The sequence below is a fragment of the Artibeus jamaicensis genome, unplaced genomic scaffold (genome assembly GCF_021234435.1).
Source record: "Artibeus jamaicensis isolate MK-2021 breed Jamaican fruit bat unplaced genomic scaffold, CSHL_Jam_final contig_1998, whole genome shotgun sequence".
Lineage (NCBI taxonomy): Eukaryota > Metazoa > Chordata > Mammalia > Chiroptera > Phyllostomidae > Artibeus > Artibeus jamaicensis.
Window position 1 is genome coordinate 11,688,712 of NW_026521407.1, and position 13,588 is coordinate 11,702,299.

The 13,588-nt window shown below is 37.9% G+C and overlaps 1 protein-coding gene across 10 annotated transcripts in view; it reads left to right on the plus strand.

Moving 5' to 3' along the window:
• Positions 1-13,588, plus strand: part of BCAS3 (BCAS3 microtubule associated cell migration factor) — a 493,516-nt gene that overhangs the window by 176,142 nt on the left and 303,786 nt on the right. For all 10 annotated transcript variants that reach the window (XM_053655011.1, XM_053655008.1, XM_053655033.1 and 7 more), the window contains exon 16: positions 12,618-12,768. In XM_053655011.1, coding sequence (XP_053510986.1) covers positions 12,618-12,768 — 151 coding nt within the window. The remainder of the gene's footprint in view (positions 1-12,617; positions 12,769-13,588) is intronic.

Consider the following 13,588-nt stretch of genomic DNA (forward strand, 5'->3'; position numbering starts at 1 on the left):
ATGCAATGTTTAATGTATTTGGAAAAGAAGTTCTGCAAATGTTAAATAAATATGAGTCCTCTGAGTCTAAGAAATTATACCTTAAATCTTGCAGTTTGTTTAATATTTAACAAAGTGTATGCTTTTATTTCAGAACCAACAGTTCTTTCACATTTTATACACTTAACAGTATAAGTAATAATGTATTTATTGAGTGATATAGATAAGTTTCTATATATTTTTTTCTCTAACAGTGAAGTGCTTCTGTTTGTTCTGTTGACATGATACAAAATTCATTGTAGATAAGGATGGGAGAGCTGGGTGTAGGGTATTTCAAAAAGGAATTGCAACGAGGATTTATTTATACTTTGGGTAGTTCATTTAATCCCAAATGTTTTCTAAGAGATGCTAGATTATGGAGTTTTTAATTCTGGGAATTTTTCACTTAGGTAAATGCCTTCACTTCTGAGCACTTAGTCCCTAAAATCTGTTTGAGCTCGATTCAGAAGAGAGGGAAATTTTGAGGATATATAAGTATGTTAGATTTAGGAATAATTAATTTTAAAGTAAAAGTCCCAAGAATGTTTCCTTTTGTTCTTCTAATTTATACAGTTTGCTTTGTTCCCTCTGTTGTTAAATATAGTCTATATATGGTTTTGTTTGATTTTTTTATTGTTTGAAAGAGTAGCAAACTGTAATCCTAATGTTTAAAATGAACTAAAAACTGCAAACACTTCTTACATATTAAGAGCACCAGCACTTTTAATTTCCTTTATTCCAAATCTTGGAGTTCTCTAAGAAATGTAAACTCAGGTAATGAACTTCCCACTTAGGGGAGATTTTATTCATTCATGTGATACATTTGGGTTGGCTGTGTGATCAAGACTAAATTGTGCCACAAATGCAATGGAGAGTCAGTGCAGCCACAAGAGTTTCCTACAGTATATTTCATCACCTGTCTCCGAACACCTTGTAATCTTTGGAACCTTTTGGGCATATTTCTCCCCCCCCCCCATTGTATTCTTGGCACCTTATAAACATTGTTTCTCACTCTTGCTTCCATCTCCCTTTCTCAGCTTATTTTCACATCCCAAACGCTAATCCTTGGGATGTAAAGTTCTAATCCTGCTTCAGTATCTTTTTGGAATTGTGTAGATATTCTTTACTATAGCTTTAGCAACAATTAGATCCTTTCCGCTTTTCATTCTTATGTATAAAGTTTCTAAATTTAATGACTTTATTTTAGATTTAAGGAAGGAAAAATAATCCAAATTTACATTCAATAGTTGTGAGCACGTTAAGGTAATAATTAACTGATAAAATGTATTCAGTCTAGAAAAGGGAAACCACCTAGCAAATGGTTTATTTAAAAATGTACACATAAATATTTGCATAAGTATAAACAATTACACATAATTATTTAATAATTAATGCAGTGTCAGCTTTGCAGAAGTTTTCATTCTACTGACATTTAGTAAGTAAGCACTAGTGCAAAGTTCCATACAGGCTAGTCTGTATGTTGTGGACGAAGTGATGACAATCTTATTTAAAACCTCCAGCCTAATCTTGCAAAGAAAAAAAAAAGAGGAAAGGAAGGAAGGATTTGTTTGTTTTCAGGTCAGTTTTGTAGGATATTTATCTCCCTACCTTCCCACTCTTCCCCCCGAAGTACCTATAGTAACATCTATGGTGCCACGAATTGTTTATGTGAAAAAGCAACAAGTGTTTTTGCTTGAAATGCATAAAGTTTTGCAGTATCTTTACTTCATCGTTTAGCACTCCCCAAAACGTTTACAGGGAGAAACAAGTCAATGTCTAGTCAGAATTGTCCTTGAATTCTTTGCATCTTGAACTCTGTCACCTAAACTGTTTGGTTGTTGTATTAACAGTCTTACTGAAGAAGTATGTATTATTCATTTTCTTTTAATTGCATGTTCTACTTGCTCGGCTCTTGTGAACAAGCATTGCTTCCGCCCAGTTTGGTATGTGGGTCAGAAGGCACTATTTCTCACCAGGGCGCTGCTGTTTCCTTTTCCTACTTGAGTAGATTACAGATTATCCTGGAATATGCCTGAGAAAAGGTCAAAAAGGAGGGTGAATGTCCTGGAACTGCCGCTGGGAAGCTTCTCATTCTCATCTAGAAAAGGGGTGGGGGAATACAGAAAAAGAGAAATAGAGACTCCCATCCCAACCCAAACATCCCACATTCAGGAAATTCCCATTTGCTCAGGATACTTTTTATATTTTCTGAAAGGATTTTATGTGGTTTTGATTAAATAATTATTGAGTGGATGAGAAAGCCTTAATGTTAAATTAGATGGGCAAGCAAGAGCTAAGCAGTGTTTTTAACTTTTCAGAGCCCGTATTTCTACTGATTGGTTCAAAACCAGCTACCACTGTACTCTTTTTTTACAGAGTCAAGGTGCTGGGAGCTTTTCAGCTCTACAGTTAGCTTAAAGTCACAGGTATATTTTGTATTTTTATCCTTGTCAATTCCACAGCAGGATATTAAAAGTAGACCCAAAGTTTCAGTCTTCTGTGAAAAGCAAAAAGCACAAGAAAAGCCCCTTGTGAACTTTTTGCCCGGGGTTTTATTTGGGAGCAGTATGTCAGGAATAGATATCACACAGAGAGCTTGGAGTTGGGAAACTGTGGGAAGGAAGACAACAGCACGATATTTGGGGCTGGGGCTCTTACTGTAGAAGGATCTTCTCAGGAGTACCAGGTGTCACATCCACATTGGCTTTCAGTGTGCCTTGTTAATCCAATTTCAAAATTTCAGAATTCAAAATATTAGCAGCCTTCGGACCCTGGGAAGCTTAATTCCTGGAACAAGAATGGATCTTGTGGATGAGTGTTAGGGAGAGGTGATTGTGAACAGAACATGATACCATTGTGGGAGTTTGATGTATAACATAGGGTGGTCGCTATTGTAAACTTCCGTGAAAATGGAGTGCCCGAGGGTGTAAGGTCTGTGCCCGTGATAAGGATCAAAAAAGTGAGACGACAGTGCACACCTGCTAATAACGTGGCTGTCCTACAGGGCACTGTCAGCACTGCCTCAGGGCCTTTTGTTTTTTTACATGTGAATCTTTGCCATTTTTATATTTATCCCTGCATCTCCAGTGACCACAGAGGACAATGCTCCTTTCTCCTCCAAACATGCCATTTTGTCTATTTTATTTTATTGTTGTTCTTAATTTCTTGCACCTTCTGTTACTAGAATCTTACTTTTACCCCCATTAGCAACAATCTGTAGCTTGTGCCTCTAGAAACCTATTAATGTTTTCTTTCTCACTGATATGATACTTTTTAAGGTACTTTCTTGGTCTACAACTATGATCCCTTGATTACTTAATGCTATACTAACTGCTTTTATTGCCTTTTGCTCATCATTTGGTAGGATAGGGAGGTTATTTTAAGGAGAAGACAGGGAATGAGGCATATAATTATATTTCTTATTTTTCCTCTTCCTTTAATATTTAGCCTAATCTGAAATGGTCAACAATTTCAGGATCTTGCAGGCTTCAGAAAAGTCTTGCAGCCTTCAGAAAAGTCTTGCAGCTGGCCACGTGCCACGTTCGCATGTTCTCACATCCCCGCATTCAGAAGCTAAGAATACCAGCCTGGCAGCTTCTGCGGAGAGAGAGGGCGCAGATAAAATAGAAAGGAGTCTTGCTCTGCAGCCACATTACCTGGGAGTTGTTGCTGATGTCTTTTCCACAAATGTTCAAGTTTGTCAGAGCTCAGTAAATCTTAGAAAGTTTATTTTCCTTGTAGCATCTGTGTTTTATAATAGGTCTTTTAATTTGTTTTTACTTTGTCTGCAGGGATTTCTTTTGTCCGGAGTTTTCAGACTCTGCCTTTTTTTTTTTTTTTTCCTGTGGAAGTGAGTCCGTTAATGATGGCTGGTTTGGGAATATGCTTCTCTGCAGCGCTGGCCTGACAAGCTGTCCCTCCGGTGCAGCAACAAAGCCCATTGTTATTTTCTCTCTTTACTTTTATCCTCACCTTAATCCATTTTCCTCCCTGTTTTTATGTACAGAATGTCTTGGAAAACATGCCTTGGGGCAATAGGTAAATGATAAGATAGCATTTTGGAGTTACACTTTTAGTGAAAAGATTATACTGAGGCCACCTCACACACAGATAGTGGTACTCTGTACTAATTCGAAGGTAGAGTTTCTTTCCCCTAATGTAGAGGGTATCTGCAGCATTCTTGATCTAAGAGGCAGAAAAATAATTTTTTTTAAAAAGCGCGTGAGGTTGCTTCCTAATTCGTTTTTCAAAAATGCAGTCTTGTTCAAGTAAATACAGAAAGTCAGTGGTCAAACCCCAATGTGAACTGTTCTGGTTTAGTGCTTTGCTGTAACATGAAAAACAATACTAATGTAAACAAACAACTGAAAATAGAGTATCCTAGCTTTCAACATCAAGAGATGCTTTATAAATTTTGACTTTTAAATGATTTTTTATTCCTAAATAGAACTGCTGCTTTAATTTACTAAGAAACCATTGTACTGGGACTTGGTATTCCCCCCCCCCCCCCCCAAAGAACTCCGTCTATCTCGGGGGCTTGGTAAACCTCTCAAGGATCAAAGCCCTAGTGGATTTGGATAAAGACCTGAAAGCCTGAAGGCTTATGGAAGTTTATCTGTATAGAGGAAGCCCAAAAAACTGGGATGAGAGTCTTAGAAGGGCTTATTTTCTCATGAGATTTTTGGTACTTCCTCTGTTTGGATGTGCCAGAAATACTGTGAGAATATCCATTCTCATAGCATTTGTCACTTACAGGTTTCGTCCTAGCTGGTATTTGAAAATACAATGGGGTGTGAAATAGTGTATATATTTTAAAGTTTTCTGAGTCACATTGTTAAAGCTATAGTTAACTAACCTCTGCTGTTTTCAGGGTATTTATACAATTTTTATACAATTTTTAAAAAGCCTAATAGAGAACAGTTAATGAAAGTTATATTTAACTGTTTAATTTTACTGTTACTACTGGATGTATGCCTGAGAGGTGCAGCAAAGAAACGGTGGTATTATCTCTCTCCGTCCAAAGGGAAATTGAAGCATAAAACAGACGGACAGACTTAATCACATGCAAGACTTGGGACACTCCAAGTTTCTTCCTGCTGAACTTCATTATATTAAGACTTTAATGAAAAATTCTGGCTTGGAAATTTAGCCTTTATATAACCATAAGGAAGTGTCTGAAATCTATTCTTAAAATTATGGAAGTCTAGGCTCCTGGCCTACTCAGTATGAGACTAAGCAGAGTAGTGAAAACCATGGACTCCAGCATCTGGCTGTCTTCTGAAGTGGTCTGAGTCCCCTGCAAAATTAACTTATTTTCTCTAGTTCATAGGGCTAAATTTTCCTGTACTTCTTGGATATGGAAACAGATCCTTCATTGATTCAGCAAACCTTTATTGAGCTGTCAGTGATTAGTTGAAGATGCTGCCCCTACTCTGGAGGAGTCTCCAGTTTTTGTGGAGGATAATTCTAGAGGTTTAATAGATTCTAGCCACATTTTCAAAGGAAATCCTTGATACAAGAGATAGTGAAAAATAATTTTTAGCCAAAGACTTTGAGCAATTCAAAAAAGAAGAAAAGATCATTATACTGTTTTGTGTATTTGATTTATTGAGTATGAACTTCATCTTTAAATTTGATGTTCTTTAATGTATTTTTGTACATGTAGATTATTATGCATCAGCTAATTAGGCTTCTTGTCTAAGCTGCTTCCCTGATTCTCCCCACTCCTGATGTAATTGTCCACATATCTCTCATCTTATCCTCTAATTTCCTATTAGAAAAGTAAAATTAGGCCCTGGCTGGTGTAGCTCAGTGGGTTGAGTGCGGGCCTGCGAACCAAATGATCGCAGTTCCATTCCCAGTCAGGGCACATGCCTGGGTTGCAGGCCAGTTCCCAGCAGGGGACTCACCAGAGGCAACCATACATTGATATTTCTCTCCCTCTCGCCTTCCCTTCCCTTCTAAAAATAAATAAATAAAAATCTTTAACCAAAAAAAAGTAAAATTAAGAATATACAAGTTCCTCTGTGCTCAAAATTTGTGTAACTTACTGTCCTTTTTATTTTTTATTTTTTAATATATTTTATTAATTATGCCATTACAGTTGTTCTATTTCCCCCCTTCATTCCCCTCCACCCTGCACACCCCTCCCCCACCATTCCCCCCCTTTAGTTTATGACCACGTGTCTCAAGTTCTTTAGATTCTATATTTTCCCTACTATTCTTGCCCTCTCCCTATCTATTTTCTACCTACCGTCTATGCAATTTATTTTCTGTACCTTCTCCCCCCTTCTCCTCCTCCCACTCCCCTGTTGCTAACCCTCCATATGATCTTCATTTCGATGGTTCTGCTCCTGATTTAGCTGTCCTCTTAGTTTGCTTTTGTTTTAGGTGTGGTTCTTAATAACTGTGAGTTTGCTGTCCTTTCACTATTCATATTTTTTATCTTCTTTTTCTTATATAAGTCCCTTTAACATTTCATATAATAAGGGCTTGGTGATGATGAACTCCTGGAATTTGATCTTATCTGAGAAGCACTTTATCTGTCCTTCCATTCTAAATGAAAGCTTTGCTGGATAGATCAATCTTGGATGTAGGTCTTTGGATTTCATGACTTGGAATACCTCTTTCCGGCCCCTTCTTGCCTGTAAGGTCTCTTTTGAGAAATCCGCTGACAGTCTGATGGGAACTCCTTTGTAGGTGACTGTCCCCTTAGCTCTTGCTGGTTCTAGGATTCTCTCCTTCATTTTAATCTTGGCTAATGTAATGATGATATGCCTTGGTGTGTTCCTTCTTGGGTCCAACTTCTTTGGGACTGTCTGAGCTTCCTGGATTTCCTGGAAGTCTATTTCCTTTTCCAGATTGGGGAAATTCTCCTTTATTATTTGTTCAAATAAGTGTTCCACTCGTGGCTGTTCCTCTTCCCCTTCTGGTACCCCTATAATTCGAATGTTGGAACGTTTAAAGATGTCCTGAAGGGTCCTAAGCCTCTCCTCATTTTTTTGAATTCTTGTTTCTTCATTCTTTTCTGTTTGTTCATTTTTTTCCTCCTTCTGGTCCACTCCTTTGATTTGAGTCCCAGTTTCCTTTCCATTACTATTGGTTTCCTGTGTATTTCCCTTCATTTCAGTTAGTTTAGCTTCCATATGTTCCTCTAATTTGTGACTAAAATCAACCAGTTCTGTGAGCATCCTGATCACCAGCATTTTGAACTGTGCATCTGAAAGTTGGGCTATTTCTTCATCACTTAGATTTATCGGCTCTGGGGTTCTGAGTTGTTCTTGAGCCATGTTTTGATCTGTTCATGCCTGTTAGGTATGAGGAACTGAGCCTTAGGTGTTCACCAGGGCGGGGCCACCCAGGTCACTGGTTTGTGATGCTGTATGTGGGGGGGGGTTGTCAGAGAGGGACAATGGCGGTTCTCTCTGCCGCTTTCCACCACTGGGGCCTGCGAGGTTCGTCTCACCACTGCTGGCTTCTTCATCAGTTTATCTGTGCGTGAATGTGTGACCACGGTCTGCCCTCAGTGGGTCTGCCCACTTCTCCACACCTGGAATCCGCCCACAGCTGCTGGCATACCTGGGTAGCAGGCCCGGGTCGGTCTGGTGGATCTTTCCTGCCCGACCCTGCTCTGCTGCTGGCTCTGCCCCTCTTACCAGTTTGGGTTAAGGGCTTGTTGTTGTCAGACTTCCGTATAGTTCAATTTTTTGTGGTTTGGCTGTGTTTTTGTTGCTAAAACTTTGTTGTTTTTAAACTTGGTTGTGTGAGAAGGCGAAGTGCTTCCACCTACGCCTCCATCTTGGTGGAAGTCTCCTCTTACTGTCCTTTTTAAGTGTCTTCTTCCTTTTTGTTCTTGAGACCATTTGCAGATTATTAACATATTTTCTTCTATTTAAAATATTTTCTTTATAAATCTTTCTGTCCTATTATGTTATGAACACAGTAGGAGTCCCTTAAATGTTGGGGACCAGAACAGGGCCTTATACAAATAGGCGTAACAAGTGTGACATGAAAATGAATGTTGAATGAAACCTTTGCCTGGTACAGTGTCTCATCTTGTTAATGTCTTCTTTTCAGCCACAAAGTTTTTAACTCGGTGTTCTATATCCATCACCTTTACCATTTTTATCAGTGCTTTTTTCATTTTTCCCTTTCCATCTGAGTTTTTTACCTCTTCACTGAAACTACCTGTTGAAGGTTAGCAGAGTTAGGTAGAATTCTCTCTGAATTTGCTTCCAGGACCTTGTCATCATTGACTATTTTTATTAACACATTTATCCTTCCATTAAAGCTGTTTTTATAAACTGCTTGCCATATCTAATAAAATACAGTGGTCCCTCCTTACCTTCAGTTTGCTTTCCGCAGTTTCTCTTATCTGCAGTCGGCTGTGGTCCAAATGTGGGATGTTGCAGAAATAAACAAATCACATGATTTGAATTGTGCACATTCTGACAGTGTGATGAAATCTCACACTGTCCTGTTTTGTCCTGCCTAGGTCGTGAATAAGTTCTTTGTCCAGCATATCCATGCTGTACATAAAGTACAATAAGAGAGACCACATCACATAAATTTTATTATATTTTATTATTAATGTTAATTTCTTAACTGCTTAATTTATAAATTAAGCTTTATCATTGGTATGTATGTGTAGGGAAAGACATATGTAGGGTTTGGTACTACTTGAAGTTTCAGGCATCCACAGGGGGTCCTGAAATGCATCCCCCTCGGATAAAGAAGACTACTGTATAAGACAGACACTACCTCTGTTCTTAGCAATATAAAATCTACCCTACTTACTTTACTCTTTCCAATGGGCTGAATTACAGCAGCTGCATCATAAGCACATATACCATGCATAAAATCCCATAAATACTTCGGCGTTGATTGGCAGTCCAATAGCAGGCTGAGTGGGTTAAGTCTGATGTCCCTCTCATGCCTTTCTGAGGTTGTCCTTTATCCTGGCGAGCCAGTGAGAGATCAGTCATGGCTAACCAAACCACAAGATATGGAGCTTCTCAGTGAGTCACTTCATTTTTGTAGACCACTCATGCTATCTCTAAAGTTCAACGATCTCAAGATTTTACTGTTCCCTTGCTGAAGAACTTACCTAAGTTTTTACTCTCCTGCCTTAGTTGAAAGGTTTTCCTAAATCTGTTATCCTTTTATCCTCCCACTTCAGTCTTCTCCAGTTAGATTCCTTTCTATTGCTCACATATGTGGCGTCCCTCTACGCCCTCTGCTCTTCATGCTATCCTTCATGCTCAGGACATTTCTCCTCTTCTGCGCTTACACATATTTTTCCCATCTTTCAAAGCCTAGGTCATGTTCCGTTTGCTCCATGATCTCTTTTCCAAATAATTGATCCCACGTGTACTTTTCTTCACTACCAAGCAATTAGAACTTCATTATTCCTGTTTCATGCATATTAGATTGTAAGCTTTGTGACAACAGAGAATGCAGTGCTCACAGCATGTAATCTTGGGCTAAGATACTTTACAAATATTTGGCTGCTACTTGTGAAATGTGTGTTTTACACAGTCCTTGAATTTCATTAGCCTGTGACATATTTAATGTTGTGGTCTGATTTCAAATGTAAATAAATATTACCATAGTTGTCTAATGGTGAATCTTGGAACTATGTACATCTGTATTCATCTTAAGAGTATTATGATCCGTCACGTTGAATGACTTGACTATAAAACAGATTTTGTTATTCCTCTACAAATGTCAGACATTTTAGTGGGATTCCAGTCTTCATATTACCTATAAGGTTCTGTGTTATGTGAGTGTAGATATTATTGTATAATTTAGTAAATGGCCTGCGGGGGTGTCCAGCCTGTAGCCTGCAGGCCTCATGCAGCCCAGGGTGGCCATGAATGCAGCCCAGCACAAAATCAGAAATTTACTTAAAACATTATGAGATTTTCTGTAATTACTTGTTGCCATGTATTTACTGTGTGACCCCCAAAACAACTGTCCCTCCAGTGTGGCCCAGAGATGGCAAAGGCTGGACACCCCTGGAGCATCTTGTGCATATTCTGAGTGCTGTCTTCATTATTCCTACAGTAGGCGTGGGTTGCTTCAACTAACTTTAATGTGAATTCTGAATTGGAAATTGGGGAGACGGAGAAATAACTTATTTGTGTGAATGTCTTTTTCCTTATTTGGTTAAATAGACATTTATACATCTTTAACCTGATAATTCTATGGGTTTGTGTCCAAGAAAGGAGATACATTTGGTTAAGCCATTATCCTAATTCTTAGGATACCTTTATGTTGTAATGATTTTTTAAAAGGTCCCTCTTATGTTTAACACTCTCTCTGAAGTTCCCATTAGACATGGGGTGGAAGATCTCCATCTGTACCAAATTCATTTTATTTTGAGAATAAATAAATTCTCTCAGAATGACTTTCAGTAATAACATTAATTAGGACTTTTGGGGTAATTTTTTTCTTAAATATAAATTTGTCTTCTAAAATCAAATTAGTAAAATAACTATATGTGTGTGTTTATGGTCACTATTATTTATATAATACCATTTTTATTGCTGACCATATAACTAGGACAAATACTTTTTATGAAAAATTAAGAGCAACAATGGGGACAGGGGGATAAAGAAGGACTAAAAATGGTTAAAAAATCAAAAACAATGATGTGAAAATAACATTAGGTCAGTGAGATATTATCTCTATGGAAGAGTTGTTGGATTGTAAACATTGAACTCATTTAAATAACATGAAAAATGCTATTTAATACCATATTACTATGGTATTTTAATGCTATTTAAACACCATAATACCACAGTAATCAAGAAAATGTGGTATCAAGGCAAGGACACACACATGGAGCAATGAAACAGAATCCAGAAATAGACCCACATATACATGATCAATTGATTTTTGACAAAGCTGAAAAGGCAATGCCATGGAGAGAGGATAGTCTTTTTAACAAATGGTGATGAGACAAGTGGATACCCATTTTCAAAGCAGTGAACGCAGTGAACCTCAACTCAGGCCACTCTCCATACACAAAAGTTAACTCAAAATGAATCAGTCTGCTCTTGCCACTTCTGTTCGGTATTGTCGTGGAAGTTGTAACCAGGGCTGTTAGGCCACAAAAGAAGTAGAAGGCATCTGGACTGAGAGGAAGAAGGAAAATTCTCTTGTAGGACATCCTTAAAAAACACCCACGAGAAACCAGTAGAGCTAAGAAACGAGGTGACAGGATGCCACAGCCATGTACAGAGTTAACTGCATTTCTCCACACTAGCAATGAACAGTCTGAAAACAGAAAGTAAGAAGATGTTTCTGTTCATCAGTTGCATCAAAAAGAATAAAATAGGAATAAATTTAACCAAGTAAGTGTAAAACTTGTATCTTGGAATTTACAACACAATATTCAAAATAATTTAAAAATATCTAAGTGGAAAGACATCCCATGTTCGTGGCTTGGAAGAGTTACTGTTGTTAGGATGCCAGTATTCCCTAAACTGGTCTACAGATCCAGTGACGTCCCCATCAAAATCCCAGGTGACGGTTTGTGGGTAATGACAAGGTATAGGCTGAAGCAGCAAGTTTTGTGAGGTATCATGGACCAGTGCGGAAAGGCAACAAACCACTGGCCTTAGAAAGAAAAGGAATTCAGTAGGGTTTTTTTCTAACTTTAGTCCCTCTAAAAAACCATTATTTACTGTGACAGAGATGCCTCCCCATCAGTATTCTTCCTTGGGAAAAGGTGACTGGACAGGGGTTATAAGAGCTGTGAAATTTAGAATGTAATCCTTGGTGAGTTCTGTGTGTGTTTGGCTAGGATATCACTTAAATGGAAACAATGAAAGAGATCATGGATCCTGCCTTGCTTCAGGCTTCAAGTATCATAGTATTGGAGTAATGGACATTATAGGCAATATTTTGAGGACACTGGTTAAAAAATAATCAGGAGCCCTGGCTGGTGTAGCTCAGTGGATTGAGCGCGGGCCTGCAAACCAAAACTGCCGCAGTTCGATTCCCAGTTCAGGGCACATGCCTGGGTTGTAGGCCAGTTCCCAACAGGGGACACATGAGAGGCAACCATACATAGATGTTTCTCTCCCTCTCTCCTTCCCTTCCCCTCTAAAGATAAATAAATAAAATCTTAAAAAAAAATAGTCAGGAAAAAAATCCTAAACCCATATTTGTAAGATTGTGGTAACCTTCATTTAAACTTGAGAGATTTTTGTTTCATCTGATTTTATTTGTTTCATTTCATTTTATTATTGTATTTTTTAAAAAGCATATCTCATACCTTAATTGCTCAGTATTTCTCTATAACACTATAAAATTATAATTAAATTTTATAATAGTTATTGGTATAATTATTTAACATCTATCCAATTTGGTAGCCTCTATTCCTCCATCCCCAAAGACTAAAGTCTCTCTAATCAAGTCACACTTCATGTAACCAGTATTCTTTGTCTCCCCAACCCAAGCATTTAATCACGATTCTTTCAGAATCAGTTCTACCTTTGATATCTTTCTTCAATGATTAGTGGAGTTAGTGCAAACCTGATGCGAAAAGGAAACTTCCTTGGTGATGTTTTTCTTTATTTTTCTTTTTGTAGGGAAACTAAACAGCCAAGACTCCTACAATAACTTTGCCAACAACAACCCTGGCAACCCTCGTCTCTCTCCGCTCCCCAGCTTGATGGTGTTGATGCCTCTTGCACAAATCAAACAGCCAATGACATTGGGGACCATCACCAAACGAACAGGGTAAGGCCTCAGGCTCGACACTTAATAGCCATTGTAGAGGACTGAATGCATAAAAATTAAACACGCTTTTTGTTTGGGTGGTTTTGATTATGTTTTTCATTTCCAGCCCATATGAGACTTAATGGCAGAAGATTAAGTACAAAGTATAAAACATGCATAGCCATGTGCATGCACATCATAGAACAAACAAAGCAGTGACAAGTTGTGAAAATGAGTATTGGCTAATAGAAACCAGATCGGTCTACTTATTCTTGCTGCCCGTGGCTTTGTCTGAAAATACAGTTCCATTTTCTTTCTTTTGTTGACGTGATCTGGATTTATAACTGCTCCCAAATTTTGACTGACACAAATGCTAAGAAGAGAACTTTAGATGACAACCATATTTGCAGTCCTTTGAAAAAAATCATCTATGTGGAGATGTGATGTATATATAATAATATGTTATTATTATCAGGGTGATGTGACCTTATGGGTAGTTTTCAAGCCAGAGTTCTAAGATTTTCACTGTACTCAAGATTGGTTATTACCATCCTCAAAGACTTGAAGAATAATTCAATTCAGATATTTGTGTATATTTTAGTTACTGAAAAATTTTATAAATTCCTACCTGTTGGAAATACAGGACCATCACTTGTTTTGGTTCCTGAAAATAAAGTGCTGTGTTTAAGGTATCATTAGGTATTGAGTTGTGTGATACCTTTGAAATTCCATTTGTACCAGAAAATACATATGTCTATAGGCGAATTAGCCATGTTAATCAATAAGCAAGCCTGAGGTTTAACCTACTTGGAAATGGAACAACTGTCTTAAAATTATGTAT